This window comes from Medicago sativa, chromosome 6, assembly GCF_051527215.1.
Source record: "Medicago sativa cultivar Bolivia chromosome 6, Bolivia_mono, whole genome shotgun sequence".
NCBI classification, from domain to species: Eukaryota; Viridiplantae; Streptophyta; class Magnoliopsida; order Fabales; family Fabaceae; genus Medicago; species Medicago sativa.
In genome coordinates this window covers 65,758,308-65,775,073 of record NC_140754.1, presented here as the reverse complement: position 1 = coordinate 65,775,073, position 16,766 = coordinate 65,758,308, and the positions used below count along the sequence as shown (strand labels likewise).

Genomic DNA, 16,766 nt, shown 5'->3' with positions numbered 1-16,766 from the left:
AAGTTTGCTCTCCTTTCTCTCTAGAAATTTGATGTTCTCCCTCCCTCTTTACACTTAATCTTCACTCAATCTTTCATCAAGACTAGAATCTAAGCAAGGTTTGATACTAAGAGTGTTAGCTAGAAGTTCTTCAAGCAAGCTACAACAACTTGATCTTTTCTCTTTAGAAATTGTTTCACTAGGGTTTGGTGCTAGTCTTAGAGTTCTTGAGCTCAACAGTAGATTTTATAAGGTGAGTTCTTAGTTAGATTCCACCCATGGGATTGTGTGTTTACTCTTGTAGAAAATCATGAAATTTTAGGGTTTATTCATAGAGTTTTGTTACCCCTTTTCATGCCATGCTTGCTTAACTTGTGAATACTTGCTAAGTTAAGATTTTGCAGGTTTCATATGACCCTTAGAGTCATATTACACTTGGAGACAATTGGTTTTGAGGTTTTTGGGTCAAAAATACCATTTTTGAAGGTGTTGGACTGTCATAACTCGCCGGAGCAAGCTATTACTCGCCATGGCGAGCTAGGCCACAAAACAGGGGGTCCTGCTCGCCCCCAACTTGCCACAGCAAGTAGCTGCTCGCCTCCCACACACAATCACTCGCCTAGGCGAGTAGACAGTGAGGAAACTCACTGTTTTGCTCGCTTCAGGCAGTCTTGGCGATTTGCGAGGCGGTTTTCTCCGTGCTGTCTTTTTACAAAAGTGAATCCCTCAAACCAATATCCCATTGGATTAATATTGAAATGATTTTCTTGAAAGTAAAGCAAGTATTTAACTAATTGATTAATGCATGGTATGCGAGAGAAATTGAAGGCTTATAATCGGGTAGCGAACTATACATTAAGAATGGGATTGAAACTAGAGCCTCGATATAGTTTATCGATAATTAGAACGTTAAGCATGAATACTTATACATATATATATATATATATATATATATATATATATATATATGTTAAGACGTGAGACGATTAGTTTAATCTTTTCACTAAGAAAGTATAAGTAAGACATTGGTGTCGTGCCACTTGCGATTCACACTAGGTTGAATCTCAGGAGGTTTCCATTAGGTGAAAAGGGATAAACTTCGCAAGAGGGGCCCGTACAACACTAAGGGAGTACCAATGTTACCTTAGATAGGTTTCCATCGGTTAGATAGGGATTGTGCTTTGGTTTACTCTACCCCGGGGCTCTCCGTAAAATTGAACTCAGATAATGTATTGTTCAACGTTAACTTCTAACTTAATGAAAACGATTATGCATGTTATGATGTTAGACTTGAGTAAGTTATGAAGATTACTGAAGACGATTTTAGGGTTTTTCCTATTCGTCCGGTTTAGAAACGTGTCATGTAAAAGTTAGTATTAGGCCTTGATGCACTAACGTATCTCGGTTTAGCGATCTTATTTCCCCTCGATCGCCTTGACACGTAAGATGTAATCAAAACCTTTGTTTTATACGAAGTAACTATGACGGTTCTAGCATGAACTACCGTCTAGGCAAGCTTATCCACACACGTATAATCAACCGTCAGGTTGTATTGTAGACACGTGGTAACTGTAGGTTTCCCCCGAGGTTACCTATAGCTTAGGAATAGGTAGAGCTCACTGAGACATTATGTCTCATCCCTCTCCTTATTTGTTTAGGTTCACAGGTCTCCCGTGCCAAAGGTAAAGAGAAAGCTTTGGATTGATCGTGCTTCCGTGGATCCAACTTTGTGTCTTTCTATTGATGCATATGTTATATTTTGAGATGTGTTGTAATGAACTTTGTAAATAAGTTTCGTTCGACTATCTTTGAGGAAATAATGTAACATAAGACTTATGTTGGCTTTGTATCTAAACTTTCAACTGATGTTGTTTCTGTATTGTATAACTAATGTATCCAATATCAGTTTTAGCGTACTTATTGAAAATTCTAGATACTTTCAATTTGGGCGTTACAGTGGTTCTTTCCAAGGGTGCTGCTGTAGAAAACGAATGAATGATTCTTAGATATTTGATGAAAAATATGAGTTTTGAAGAATCAGTGATAACTAAGTTTGTTAATTGTATTTGGGTTTGGTTAAAATAGGTCTTGATCTTGGTAGTTCTAGTCATAGGTTTAGGATGTTCATTCTATTTCTAGTTAGTAGTGATGTTAATTCAGGATATAAGGATTTATTTGATTGTGTTTTTGTTGGAGTTGAAATGATGAATTTTTGTAATAAAAAAAAATGGTTTCTTTTATATGAAGATGATGCCAGTTGTATGAAGATGAAGACGAGGAAGAAGATGAAAAAAAAATTAAGTGTTGGTAATACACTATTAGATCTCATAGACCTTCTTTCTCCAATGGTCTCCTTTTTTAGGGGATTAAAATTGACGAAATATTATCAAATTGACCGACGGAAACACATATAAATAGGGGTGTTCAAAACCGAACCAATCCAATAGAAAACCGCAAACGAACCAATCGAAACAGCCACATTTGGTTTGGATGTATTTGAATCGTTTTCTTACTCAACCGCATGGTTTGGTTCGGTTTGCGGTTTTTATTTTACCAACTGAACCAAACCAAACCAAACTGCAACATAAGAAAAACACTAATTAAACATATGTCACCTAGACAAATACTCAGAGAAACTCAATGAAAACTTCTATAAAATGACATATTTTTCTCTTGTTAATTTTCTTTACTTTTTATTTCTATGGAAGAATACAATAACCTCCCTTGAGGTATGCTCTTACGTCACAAATACCGCCTATGTTTTACAAAATAACATAAGCCTCCCTCTGCCAAGATGTTGTTAAGCTACCGTTAAAAGAAAAACAAAAGAAAACTAAACACTTTGTCTTCATGGTTTCAATATTTGCTTCTAGATCGGAATTATTTTGAACCAATTTCCTTCCAATTTCGGAATTATTTTGAACCAATTTCCTTCCAATTTATTCGAAAAGACTTTCACCACATAAAGCTCATTGCCATCAAGTGTTCACCCACCTACCAAATCGTCTCTTCCACCATAAAATGAAAGTGAACATTCTTTTCTTCTACTTCTACCAATATCTTGCTGGTACGTTGTATCACAACCAGCAAGTTTTCTTCCTCAATTACTGGGAAAAAGAAAAAATCACCACAACCAAACCGTAAAATCAAATGAAAAGGGGAGAAAGGGCACCCATTCCTTACTATAGACATGCAGAGAAAATAAGTCTCTGTTTGACGATGACCAATAAACCACGACAATCACAACGACCTCCAAGTTCACTGTTAACGTTATTAATTCATATTCTCCGTTGAACTTGCCATAGTTTATGAAAATGAAATTTTTCATCCACCGTCACATTGGGGAAAACCAATCATAAATTGACGAGTGACGACCGACAAAATTGAAAATAAAAACTACAGTAACTAGTTTTTTGGAGCAATTCACTTCTTTGTAGTTCTAATGTTATTCCCAATTAGTTCACCACCAACTTAATTTTCTAGTTCATCTTATTCACTGCTCAAAAACTTAGTTTTAAGAAGTTACTAATCCACAAATAAATAATTAATATAGATAGATTTTTGTCCTATAAAAAAAGGATAGATTTTGTAAAAACTTGATGGAGATCGTCAGTGAAGCCACCAACGATACAAGGAGCAAGTAACCCTTGAGGAAGAAGATAACCCAGCATTTTCTTTCTTCCTGATTTAATGGAGGAAAGATTACTTTCTGATTTGCTTAACTCTGTTAGTTACTATTTGGGACGTTAACTTTTGAGGGAAGTGACTGTCCATTGTTTGAACAATTAAGGGAGGTAAATATCTAGTTTAAAAATAGAGGGGGTCTAGGTGTCATTTAGAGATACCTCAGGGGAAGTCATTGTAATTTTCCCTTATTTCTAAAATATTTTTGTGTTACTTGAACTTTAAGAGAATGATAAAATGTTAGTATTTGCATTCCTTACAGAATAATATTATTGTTTTGCACAAGTTTATAATTTGGTTTATGTTGTTGGGAATATTGTTAGATGAAATTTAAAACACTCTAGGAAACATTGCTGGAAATATGTTGCGTTTTAGATTTTTAACTTGATTAATGTTGAAAACAAAAAATTAATTGTCTCGATAAAAACTGCACAAATCGATCCAACCCAAACCACATTGGTTTGGTTCGGATTTTATTTTAAAAATCAACCAAACTAAACTGCATGTATTTTTATCTTGCGGTTCAGATGACTTTTAGACCCAAAGCCAAAGCAAACCGAACCGCAAACACCCCTACATATAAAGGACCAACTTGAAAAATTTTAAGAGCTATGAGACCAATTTAAAAAAAAATTAAGTTAAAGGATCAGGGGTTCAATTAAGCCTAAAATAAAATAATCCAATAATGACATGGCTAATGATGTTGCCAAGTCACTTGTGTCAAGTAGATCCATGTTATTAGATACAACAACATATCACTTAAAAGGAGAGGGCCGATAAATTTTGTAGACTTTGTAAATAAAGGGATCAGAAAGTTGGTTTAAAAAATAAGGGGACTAAAAATAAAAAAAAATATAAATAAGGGGACCAAAAGTACATTTTAACCCAAAATTTTATGATGCATTTGTTTCAAAATGCGCAATTATTCAATATTATTTCAAAGGAATATTTTTTAAAATATTTTTATAATTTAAATTAAAGATAACGCGAATGATCTTCATATTTTGGTGAATGATCTTCAAATTCTTTGCACAAGATATTTTTGTATAAGATCTTCATATTTTTGGCACGAATCAGCTCCAATTCTCCTTTCTTTTGCTCCAAGACTCAATCTTTAGAATATTTGTTCTTGAAATTAAATAACTTGCAATTGAAGTAAAATAGTTCTAAAAAGGAAATAAAATTAAATAAAACTAAATAAAATATAAATAAAACGGACTCAAATATTATATAAAAAACACTAATTATTGACTCATCAAACTCCCCCACTCTTGAATCTTTGCTTGTCCTCAAGCAAAAGGCATAAACATAGCAGCAATAACAAGATTAACATATGACAATACAATTAAAAACTTATGTCTCCTCTAAGGCTTTATTTCAAGTGTACACTAATCACAACTTCAAGTATTCCTTGTGAACCTATTCAACCGAACAACAAGTTTCAAGTGAGTGAGTGTGTGTAGTCCAACCCTTTTCTTGCTCCTGTATAAGACAGATATTATGAGGAAACAGGTTCTAACCCTAACACTAAAATAACCTAGAAAAGTTCTTTCTTCATTTCATATAAGAGAGATGGGAATTATATGATCATTGGATCATTTGACATTTTAAGAAGGAATTACAGAAGCTACATTTGATTGTCAAGGAAAACACCACCTTCACGTGGGAAGTCAGTGAGGGGGTATCCTTTCCCCCTAGATCTAATGATGTCTCCTTTATAGATATATTTGCTTCCAACCCTCTTGATAATCAACCAGTTTTAGGCACTTGATCATTTTAATGTCTTAGTGACCAACCAGTTTTGGGCACTTGGTCACTTTCTTTATTTTTCAAGTCTTTTCTCCCCACACAAACTTATACTACTTTTACTCTAAAGACTTTTAAGGGTTCAATTTACCATTAAAGTTAGAACGTGCTCCTTAAAATACCTATTCATACACTTGCTCAAAGGTTGCAACCATGTGCTTTTCTCATTGGAGAATTTTCACAATAAAACAAGATGTTGGTATAGCAAGAACACTTAAAACACAAGAAATCACTTTCATGTACAAGAAACAACCAATTGGGAAGAGACAACAAAAAATTTATGTCATAATTTACAATAAAAACAAGCCGCTATCCATGCCTTTAGCAATGAAAACATAACAAATGAATTAAAGTTCAAGGGAGTTTAGAAACACTACGACACTTAATTAAAATAAGACAAGACACTTTATTGGTTCCCCCCCACACTTGGGAGAAGCATTGTCCTCAATGATTTGAAAAAGAAAAGAAAAAGAAGAAGAAGAGAAAAGAAGAGGAAGAAGATGAGAAGCGGAGAGAAGAGAAGAGTAAAGGAAGAGGAAATCTCACAATTTATTGAGGTCCATAAGGGGGACCTTGGAGGCTAAGGTGCTGCATCATCCTCAAGAGCATGTGGTTATTTTCTTCATGCATACGATTGCCCCTTTGGATATCATTCCGCAGCCCGAAGATTTCAACACCTTGTCTTTGTTGCTTGATGCTTATGCTTTGAATTTCATTATGCATCCATGTCCATCGGTCATTGTCATATTGTCCACCGTCTTCATGGTCATGGTGCACCGCATCATCGTGCAAGTGAGCATCTACCTCATCCTCATCATCACTATCATCATCATGATCTTCTTGTACCTGTGGGTTAGTACTAACATGAAGCAAATTTTCCACCTTTTCTCTTTTGAAGCTATTAGTTTGTCTTGGGTTGGTTTGGGTGAAGGTTAGGTTTTGGTGAGATTTTGTGTGGGAAATGTGGGTTTAGTGATAGGACAAACCGCAAGTGCAAGGTCTATCGAAGTAGTAATAAAAGAGAGTATCGTTCCGAAAGGGAGTTGTTCAATTTAATTAACTTTTAGAGAATGATTAGAGGAGAAGAAAGATTATAAAGTAGAGGGTTTCAGTTGATTGAAAATAAATACAATAATAATAAAAGCCTTGGGATTATTGGTTCATCGTAATGACGAATCCTTCAGAAACAAACCCTTAAATTTATAACTTTACGTTTGTCCTAATTTCTAAAGACAAATTTCTCTTTAGCGTATCAAAGCTTCTCTCGAAGTCAGTAAGTGTGTTCCTCCAACAACCACACCTATTCTCATGGGTGATTGCCTTTGGAATCCTTGAAGCTCGAAACTTTGTATGTCTCAAGGTTTGCTAGACTATTCTCATGTTTCGCAATCCTTGTCTAAATTCACTCATTCCAATATCAAAGCTCCGCGTTCGCTTTATGAATTGATATTTGAGATGATGAATTAACAATTATCAAACCCTCCGCGTTCGCTTCCACCGTTTGATAATGGTTAATTCATGTTAAAACGGTGAATTTAGATTAGAAATTAGGGTTACATAGAATTAAGGTTTAAGGCTTGGTTTGATTCGGATTACGTCATTAGACTTATCCAACAATCCCAAGACAAAGAAGTCTACTCACTCATGCTCATTGTAGACATAGAGAAGAAGAAGAAAAGCATAAAGTAAATAACAAGAAAGTAAAGAAATAAAAGAAGAACTTTATTAAGAAAGACAATTGTTCACAAGGAATACTTGAATCTTTGCTTGTCCTCAAGCAAAAGGCAATGACATAGCAGCAACAAAAAGATTAACATATGGAAAAACAATTGAAAACTCATGTCTCTCTTAAGGTTTTATTTCAATGTACACTAATCACAACTTCAAGTATTCCTTGTGAACCTATTCAACCCAACATCAAGTCTCAAGTGAGTGTGTGTGTGCAGTCCAACCCTTTTCTTGCTCCTGTATAAGACAGATATTATGAGAAACAGGTTCTATCCTTAATACTAAAGTAACCGAGAAAAGTACTTTCTTCATTTCATATAAGAGAGATGGGAATTTAGTTAGAATTTAACAATTTAAGCACTTGGGGGCTTGCAGATTTCTTAGGGGCTACCATTTTCTCATAGGAAGTTCGCGAGGGGGTATCCTTTCCTCCTAGATTCCATGATCACCCTAAGTAGTGCCGCAATTTTTTATCATCTCCGCGTAGGAATTTAGTGATGGGGTGTCATTTCCTCCATGCTTTGATGAATTATTTCCTCTTTTGAGGGATTTAGAAGAAGAAGAAGAAGAAGAGGAAGAAGAAGAAGAGGAAGAGGAGGACGAAGAAGAGGAAGAAGAGGAAGAGGAAGAAGAAGAAGAGGAAGACGAAAAGGAGGAAGAGGAAGAGGAAGAAGAAGAAGAAGAAGAAGAAGAAGAAGAAGAAGAAGAAGAAGAAGAAGAAGAAGCAGCAGGAGGAGGAGGATGAGGAGGAGGAGGAGGAGCAGGAGGAGGAGGAGAAGGAGGAGGAGGAGGATAAGGAGGAGGAGGAGAAGAAGAAGAAGGAGCAGAAGAAGAAGGAGCAGGAGGAGGAGAAGGAGGATGAGGAGAAGGAGGAGGAGGAGAAGGAGAAGGAGGAGAAGGAGAAGAAGGAGCAGAAGAAGGAGGAGCAGAAGAAGGAGGAGAAGGAGAAGGAGAAGGAGGAGAAGGAGAAGAAGGAGAAGGAGAAGAAGGAGCAGAAGAAGAAGGAGCAGAAGAAGTAGGAGCAGAAGAAGAAGGAGCAGAAGAAAAAGGAGCAGAAGAAAGAGGAGCAGAAGAAAGAGTAGGAGAAAGAGTAGGAGAAAAAGAGAATAGATAAGGGAAGAGAGGAAGAGGAAGAAGAAGAAGAAGCAGAAGAAGAAGGAGCAGAAGAAGAAGGAGCAGAAGAAGAAGGAGTAGAAGAAAGAGTAGGAGAAAGAGTAGGAGAAAGAGAGAATAGATAAGGGAAGAGAGGAAGAGGAAAGCTCACAATATATCATTGAGGTCCATAAGGAGGACCTTGGAGATGAAAGTGTTGCATCATCCTTCGGTGCATTTCATTGTTTTCTTCAGTTATGCGGTTGCCCCTTTGGACATCATTTCTTAGCCCCGATAATTCAACACCTTGCCTTTGTTGCTCGGTGCTTATCCTCTCAACCTCAGTTTGCATCCATGCCCATATTTCATTGTCATTTAGCTCACTGGCTTCTTGGTCATGGTGCCTTCCATCATGGTGCAAGTTAGCACCTTCTTCCGCATCATGGTGCAAGTGAGCACCTTCTCCCTCATCTAGATTTTGCTCTTCATGCACCTGATCATCATCAACATACAACAAATTTTCTTCCACCTCGGTGTTAGTCCGAGATGGGTTAGGAAGTAAGAACAAAATAGGCACATTTAGTTTGAGTGAATATTGCATTGGCAGATGATGTTTTATGAAGTTCATAGGGATGAGGGTTTCTATATTAAGCCTATTGTTTCCCTAAATTGGATTTATCCCCTCATCTTCACCCACTCTAAATTGCCTAGCTATGTATGTGATGATGCCACCCACCACTATCTCTCCTTTACCGGCAGGCCTATTACCTACATCGGCAAGATAATTAAGCAAGTAGAAACAAGTGTTCACAGGGTGGTTATATAGCATAGCCCATAACATGAAAAGCTCATCGGTTCTAGTGTTCCCTAAATCGGTTCTACCCCAAATAGTGCAAGCCATAACCCTCTGAAGGTACCTAAGCACGGGGTTGTGAATGTTACTAGCTTTGTTGGCTCTTGTGACGAATTGCCTAAGATCGGTGATACGTTCCCAAAAGACAGCGGGTTGATAGTCAACCGGCTTTAGACTATGATCCCAAGAATCAAAAATATACCCCTCGTTTGCGAAGCCTAATGCATCAAAAAAGTGCTGAAGAGACACATCATAATCAATATTCATAAGCCGGAAGGTTACTCTATGGTTAGGGTTATCAAAATTCAACCTATCCTTTGTAAAAACAATTGAACTTAAGAACTCATAGGTGAAATTTTCATAACCTCTCATAGGTCTCAGCATATCAATCCATCCTAGGTTTCCTAGCAACCTATAAACATCATCTCTAATGCCTAGCACATTCAAACTATGAGAATCAGGATAACGAGAAGGATGCAAGGGTTTAGAGATTAGAAATTTATACCTATCCCTTTGCTTGTTGTCCTTGAACTTAATTCCATAATTCTTTTCTTGTTCTTGCCTCTTTGGTGGAGGTCCTCCTGAAGATCTTGCTGGTTCTTTTCCACTTCTTCTTGGAGCCATTAACCTTGGTTTGACTGTGTGTTTTGATGAAGGTTAGGGTTTGGAAAGATTTTTGGTGGAAAAGGTTGGTTTAGGTTTGGGGTTAATGTTTGAGTAAGGTTTATGAGTTTAGGTGTGGAGATTGGTTATGAATTTGTGGTTTTTAGGTTAGGTTAAAGGGAATAAGGATTTGGTGAATTATGGGTTTGGGTGGATGAAAGTTGTTTTTGATTGGTGGGTTTTGTTTAGAATGATGTTTGGAATTGATTTGGGGAAGAAATTGGTTGATTTGGTGATGATTTGATGGAGATATGAAGGTTTGAAGGGTGATGGTTATGGAGGTTTTAGAGAGAAGTTTAAAGGTAGAGAGATGTTTGTGTGTGAGAATGAGGGAAGAAGAAGAAAAATTTTGTGGTTATAGGGCACTAGGTATCGGGCACGGCCGTACCAACTGGGGGCACGGCCCATGCCAACCTTCTGGTTTTTGGCATTGGTTTGGTTTGCAAAGTCTAGCACGGCCGTGCCATCTGAGAGCACGGGCCGTGCCAATGTTCTGGACATAGGGGGCTTCAAAATTTTCAACTTTCTCGAATCAAACTTGGATAATTACCTACAAAACAACTTAAAACAATGAAAAACGAACAAAACAAAGCAAATAAATGCGTGGGTTGCCTCCCACGAAGCGCTCTTTTAGAGTTGTAACAGCCTGATTTTTCGATTAGATTTATTTTTATTATTCTTAATTGTGTTATATGTGCTCGTGTGTGATTATTTGCCTCCGTGTGTATTTTTGGTTGGGATTCGCAGAATTCGGTGTTAGAAGGGTATTTTAGTCATTTTGGACTTAGGGGCATTTTTGTCATTTTGAGAGCAGAGGTAATTTTGTAATTCTTGTTGAAGGTTATCTTTAGTGCTTAGTGAAAGTTATTATTTTTACTAAGTGTTGGAGAGTGGAGTAATTATTTAGTTTACCGTTAAGTGACCGTTAGTGTTATATTTTACTGTTAAGTGAGCAGTAACATTTTGGGTTAGAATAGAAATGGGTTAGGCCCATTAAGACATTGTGAGTTGAGCCCAATTGAGTAGAGCTTATATAAACACTAGTTGGTAGTGAAATTGGGGCTTTACCAACATTTTATTTCATTTTTCAATTAAGATAGAGATAGAGAGAATATAAGAGTTCAAGAGGAAGAACAAGAGAAAGGAGTTGGAGGCTAGAGCTAGAAGAGAAATTCATCATCTAGGAGCTAAATTGAAGCTTAGGTTAGAGATTCTTGGTGCTAGAGGTAAGAGGGTTAGGCTTCACTCATAATTTCATAACATTTCCCTTTTACCCATTTTTATGAAATTCATGCATGATTTTTGTTGTTATGTTTGAGGACATGATTTGTAAGATAATTGTGTTGTTGTTCTTGAATTTGTATGTCAAAGTGGGTAGATATGAACATGGTAGGTTTTTGTATGAAATTGATGATGAATAATGTTGTGGTTGTTAGATTGATGATGAATTCATGTTCAAATGTTGTTGTTATTGTTTTAACATGTGTTGTTGATGAATTGATGCATTGGGTATCATGAATTGGTGAATTGGTGATGAGGATTGTTGTTGTTGTTGAAAGTTGTGGAAGTTTGGTGATTTGATGAATTTTGTTGTGTTGATGTTTTAATTTCAAAACTTACGCTTGTTTAAGTGATTTGAAGTGGTATAAGTGTTTATTACAAGTGTTATGATTATGGGTAATGTTTTGATTTAATTTGGGAGTCTTGTGTTTGAATCTAGTGATTTAAGAGTGACTCCTAAGTGAAAAACTTGTTGTTAAGCTGATTTTTGAACTGTTGTGAAGCCCGAAATCGGCCACCGAATTGCCAAAATCGGCTACCGATTTCTGAGCTGGTTTTCTAGTTTTGATTCTGCAAAAATCGGCCGCCGATTTGTCAAAATCGGCCACCGATTTTCTGTCAGGCAAATCTGGAAACATTCACATTTTTCACCCTTTTTCGTTTTGAATTGGCCTTCGGTGTAAACATGAAAGTTGTAGATAATTTTGTTAGCTTTCCAGAGGCTTTGGTTTAACTTGAAAATGATGTTTGGTTTTTGAGTTATGATGAAAATACTCCAAGGTGGTCTTGATGAAGTTTTACGAAAAATCCGCATAACTATATCTAAGTCGACCCAAACCTTATGGATTGTTTCCTAACTTAAAACTTGAGTTTTATGAGTTCAATTAAGGCGTTTTAGAGTATTCAACTTATGGTGTGAAGGTTCTATCTTGGTTTTGTTTTATAAATGTCTGGTTTTGTAACCTCTACTGCACGCACAAGTGACTTGTGAGAATACATGGCATAGGCAATTGAACTTGTTTACCTTGTTTTGGCTTAAATGCTCAATTATTTTTAATGTTGTGGCTTTGAGAGACGAACTTGATTGAAGTTGAGTTTTAAGAGCCAATCGTATATGAATCCTTTATGGATAGTTGTTATACCTTATGTGAAGATGATTGGTGGTGTATATATGTGACAACTATATGTTGCTTGAATTATGGATGTTGTTGGTGATTGTAGATATGTCAAGTGGTGGTGAATTGTTATCGATGCATATATACTAATTGAATTGGGATGAACATGTTTATGTTATGTTGTTTGTTGAATATGTTAAATGTTGATTGTTGGTGGTGAATTCATACATGCTAATATTGATGGTGATCTTGTTGGTGAATGCATGTATGCAAAATGATGGTGATGGTGAGGTGATTATTGTTTGTGTGAACATATGCATTGAGTCGAGTCATATGTTCATGCATTCATGACTGATGGTGGTGGATTTTATATCCAATTGAGGTGATTACGATGTTTTTGTTGCATCGAAGGTGACGACCTTGAGGTGATATGATACCACATGCATCTAGAAGAGTCTAGAACATTGCATGCATTTGAATAATTGATAAGTTGTGTCATAATTGAATATGTGACTTGGTGAATTTGTGCATTAGTGGATTTTTTGATGAATGTGGTGATTGTGTGGATTAGTGTATATGTACATTTGTGAATTTTGTTGATGATTGTGAATAACGAACTATGCTCTAATTGCATGTTTTACTTGCTTGTGCTGATACACTTGGTGAATCTATTTGATGATAATTACTTTGATAATACTAATGAGGTGAGAATTGTATATGTGTATATATATATATATATATATATATATATATATATATATATATATATATATATATATAGGGCATATCAAGTGAGTGGACCTTTTAAAATGAGAGATGAGAGGGTGAAATAACAACCCTTAGATCAATCTTTATTGTGTTACTTAATTTTTAAAGCTGCACAGTATAATTTTTTCATTCCCCATATGCCTGCTTCAGTTTCTCTCGCCGTCTATTCATCTCCCTATGATATTTCAGTTTCTTTTTTTTCTTTCAAATGTTATTTTTCAAGATCCAGTGCAAGGCAATTTTGATGTATCATGGCTGACTTAATAAAAAAAACAATCACACCTTAAGAATCAACACCAAAGAGATGTTGGGAAAATATGAATTGTTCTCATATGGTTCATCTTTTAACAGTAAATTAATTAAGTATGAATCATAGAAGCCGTTAAAAAAACACTGAAACATCAAATCCAAATTTGGGATATGGGTTATCATTAAATCAAACCTTGTAAATGAGCTGTGATGATGATTCGGTAATCTACCTTCAGTTTATAGAAGAGAAAAAGAAAGAAGAACAAAAACTAATCTTTTTTAAATCTTCATGGATTTCATTTCTGCTGCACTTGCTTCATGTTCCTGACACTAATTAAAGAATGCAGAATTTTATTCATTGAATTTCATAATTTATCCCAAATTCATTTATTAGTAGTAGTTTGATGGTTTGATACAAAATAGTTTTCTTCTAGAAATCACTTTCATACTCATAGCTAAAAAAGAAGAGGAATAGAGTTGATGAAACATGATGATTTGGGCTGGAATCGGAGAAGTCGATTTGGAAAAGAAAAAAACATAATTCTGAGAGAAGAAAGGAAGAGGGATGAAAGCGCTTACCCAGTTAACTACAAGAGAAGACAATCACGTGTGTGCAGCAGTGCAAGTATCACAAATAAATATCAGCCATTCGATTTGATCTAAGGGTTGTGATCTAACCCTCTCACTCTCATTTTAAATAGTGCTCTCATTTGATATGCCCTCTATATATATATATATATATATATATATATATATATATATATATATATATATATATATGATTCCTTTGATAATGATGATTTCTAGCTTATAACTTGAAATGATGGATTGTACTTGTTGAGTTAAGCATGCTAGATGAGTAATGAGGTGAGTAATATTTTCATTTGATGGATGTTGATAAATGATGAACTCTTGTCGATGACTTGATTAAAGATTAAATATGTCTGTTGTGCTATGATGATAACGTGATAGCTTGAAGCGCAAATGATGGGGGATAATCTTGTGATGCTAGTATTCTAGGAGGGATGGTTATGTATATGTGATATGTATGAATCCTTGAATGCTATGTTTTCATATGGATTATGATGATGTAATGCTAACCCTCAGTGGTTTACCACCTGCCTTTCCGTATGGACGGGTAGATGGAGTGCAGGATGTTTAGACTACATGCTTGATGTTGTCGAGGAGCGGAGTTCCTCTTTTTATGTGCAAGTGTCTAGATTAGGGCTCTGATCTAGGATAGTACTTGCATGTTGGATTTTGTTTTGGTTATGTAGTTTGGAGTTGAGATATTGATTGTATCGGAGAGATGTATTTATTGTCATGAGATTTTGGAGATGTTATTCATATGGTTTATATATATGTTCCGCTGCTATATTTATGATACTTGACAATTTATACATGTATGCTGTTTTGTTTTGATGACGTAGCATCTATTTCTAGAATATATTTGTATATTCGCGCGTTTTACCGCTTATTGGAAGTAGGGTGTTACATATGTCTTCAACAAAACCGACTAAATTTATAGTAGAGCGATCAGCTAATTTCAAGACCAACTCGGTAGGTTTCAATTCTCCTATCCCCACCCTCTTAAAGAGGGACAAAGGCAACAAACTAACACTAGCTCCTAAGTCGCACAAGGCTTTGTCAACAATCTCACTCCAAATCATACAAGGTATGACAAAACTACCTGGATCTCTAAGCTTAGGGGGTGTCTTTTGGATGATTGCACTACTTTCCCGAGCCAAAGCTATTGTCTCATGATGCTCTATAGTCTTTTTCTTCGTAAATTTTATTTTTTAAAAACTTAGCATATAGAGGCATCCTAGTCAAAGCTTCCGCAAAGGGAATTTTAATGCAAATTTTCTTAAGTATGTTAACAAATTTATTAAATTTACCCTCCAAGTTGAGATTAGCAAGTTTTAAAGGGGAAAGAGCTTTGGTCTCATCAAGCAGTTTCTCAATTTCTATCACCGTTTTATCACCTAAAAGCTTGACAATCTCTTTCTCAATGTTTTTAACCTTAGCAATAGTTTCTCCTAACTTACTACCCCCAAAAGAAATAGCATTAACATGGGCTTTGGGATTGGCTTCGGTTTGACCAGGAAAGACCCCAGGTGTTTGAGAAAGGGTGGCCAGTTGTTGGGCCACTTGGGAGATTTGGGTTTCAAGCATTTTAGAATGAGTAGCAATATAATCAACTTTGGTATTGAGTTTTGAAAGAGAATCAGTCAGAAATCCGGTTTGGTTAATGAGTTCTTGAAGCTGTTTAGATTGATTTGCAATAGTATTCTCTATTAAAATTTCCAAATCTGGTTTCTGAGCGACTCTCTGATTGATTGCATAGCCAGGTGGTGCTACTTGTCCATAGGGATTTTGAGGGTTTTTATAAAAGTTTTGGTTTTGCCTCATCCCTTGGTTGTATTGAGCATAGTTCATTTGCTCAACACCATTAATAGCACTACCTAGTTGGCAATCAACACCAATATGACCAGATATACCACAAATTTCACAAGAAGGAGAAGCAGGAGCAGAAGTGATAGCACTAACATTTAGTTTTTCAAATTTTTGAGTTAATGCATCAATCTTAGCAGCAAGATGATCATAGTTAGAGACTTCGTACATACCTGCCACCTTTTTGGAGGGTGAAGAATTGGTGATGGCTCTCTCGTCGGTCCACTTGTAGTGATTTTGAGCCATATCTTCAATCAAGGCGTATGCTTCCGTGTAGTTTTTGTTCATTAGAGCTCCACCTGCAGCAGCATCAACATACATCTTAGTGGTATAAGACAAGCCATTATAAAAAGTGTGAATTATGAGCCACTTCTCTAAACCATGTTGGGGACAAAGTCTAAGCATTTCCTTGAAACGCTCCCACGCATCATAAAGAGACTCCCCATCTTTTTGATTGAACCGTGTGATTTGGTCCTTTAGTTTAGCAGTTTTAGAGGGGGGAAAGAACCGGGCAAGGAATGCTTGCCTCATTTGATCCCATGAAGTAATGGAACCGACTTCAAGGGAATGGAACCAAGCGCTAGCTCTATCCCTTAAGGAAAAGGGAAAGAGATGAAGTCTTACGGCTTCTTGGTTCTCTTTTATGGTTCTGCTAATTCTTTGGAAAATAGAGATGTGAAGATTGGGATCCTCGGCGGGGGATCCCGAAAATTGATTTTGCTGCACCAAGTTAAGTAGGGCAAGCTTGATTTAAAAGTTGTCACCCTCAACCGTTGGCTACACAATAATAGCTTGTGGCTCAGCCGTAGACGGCGTTGCATACTCTTTGAGAGTGCGATCAGCCATGGCGGAATTATTTTGTGCGTCTTTCTTTCTTTTATGTAAAAACCTTTCGATCTCGGGAATGAATTCAACAAGATTTCTGGTTTTTCGCATAAAAGGTTGAGAACCCAAGAAATTAACGGTAACAAAAAGGAAGAAGTAGAAGAAAAGAAAGAAAAAGAAAAAAAAAAGAGAGAAAAGAATTCTAATCAAAAAGAAATTAACTTGATAGGACAAACCGCAAGTGCACGGTCTATCGAAGTAGTAATAAA

The 16,766-nt window shown here is 36.2% G+C and overlaps 2 protein-coding genes and 1 non-coding gene across 3 annotated transcripts; 1 reads left to right on the top strand and 2 right to left on the bottom strand.

Moving 5' to 3' along the window:
* Positions 1-6,018: 6,018 nt before the first annotated feature.
* On the bottom strand, positions 6,019-9,766 carry LOC146916399 (uncharacterized). Its single transcript, XM_085721615.1, has 2 exons — positions 9,026-9,766; positions 6,019-6,315 (listed from the first exon to the last, which is right to left on the bottom strand). Exons 1-2 carry the CDS (start codon positions 9,764-9,766, stop codon positions 6,019-6,021), a joined length of 1,038 nt encoding a protein of 345 aa, XP_085577741.1.
* Positions 9,767-11,529: 1,763 nt separating this feature from the next.
* LOC146916397 (uncharacterized) lies at positions 11,530-16,518 on the bottom strand. Its single transcript, XM_085721614.1, is given in 3 exon segments — positions 11,530-11,714; positions 15,270-15,952; positions 16,187-16,518. Coding segments are annotated over 3 exon segments (1,200 nt in total).
* LOC146916398 (small nucleolar RNA R71) lies at positions 16,049-16,155 on the top strand. Its single transcript, XR_015017088.1, has one exon. It is a non-coding gene; the product is annotated as a small nucleolar RNA R71 (small nucleolar RNA).
* Positions 16,519-16,766: the final 248 nt, after the last annotated feature.

Excerpts from the sequence above, each read along its gene's own strand:
- LOC146916399 (XM_085721615.1), bottom strand. The coding sequence starts at position 9,766 with ATGGCTCCAAGAAGAAGTGGAAAAGAACCAGCAAGATCTTCAGGAGGA. Across the intron at positions 6,316-9,025 it reads CCGGTAAAGGAGAGATAGTG|GTACAAGAAGATCATGATGA; the intron begins GTGGGTGGCATC and ends ACTAACCCACAG.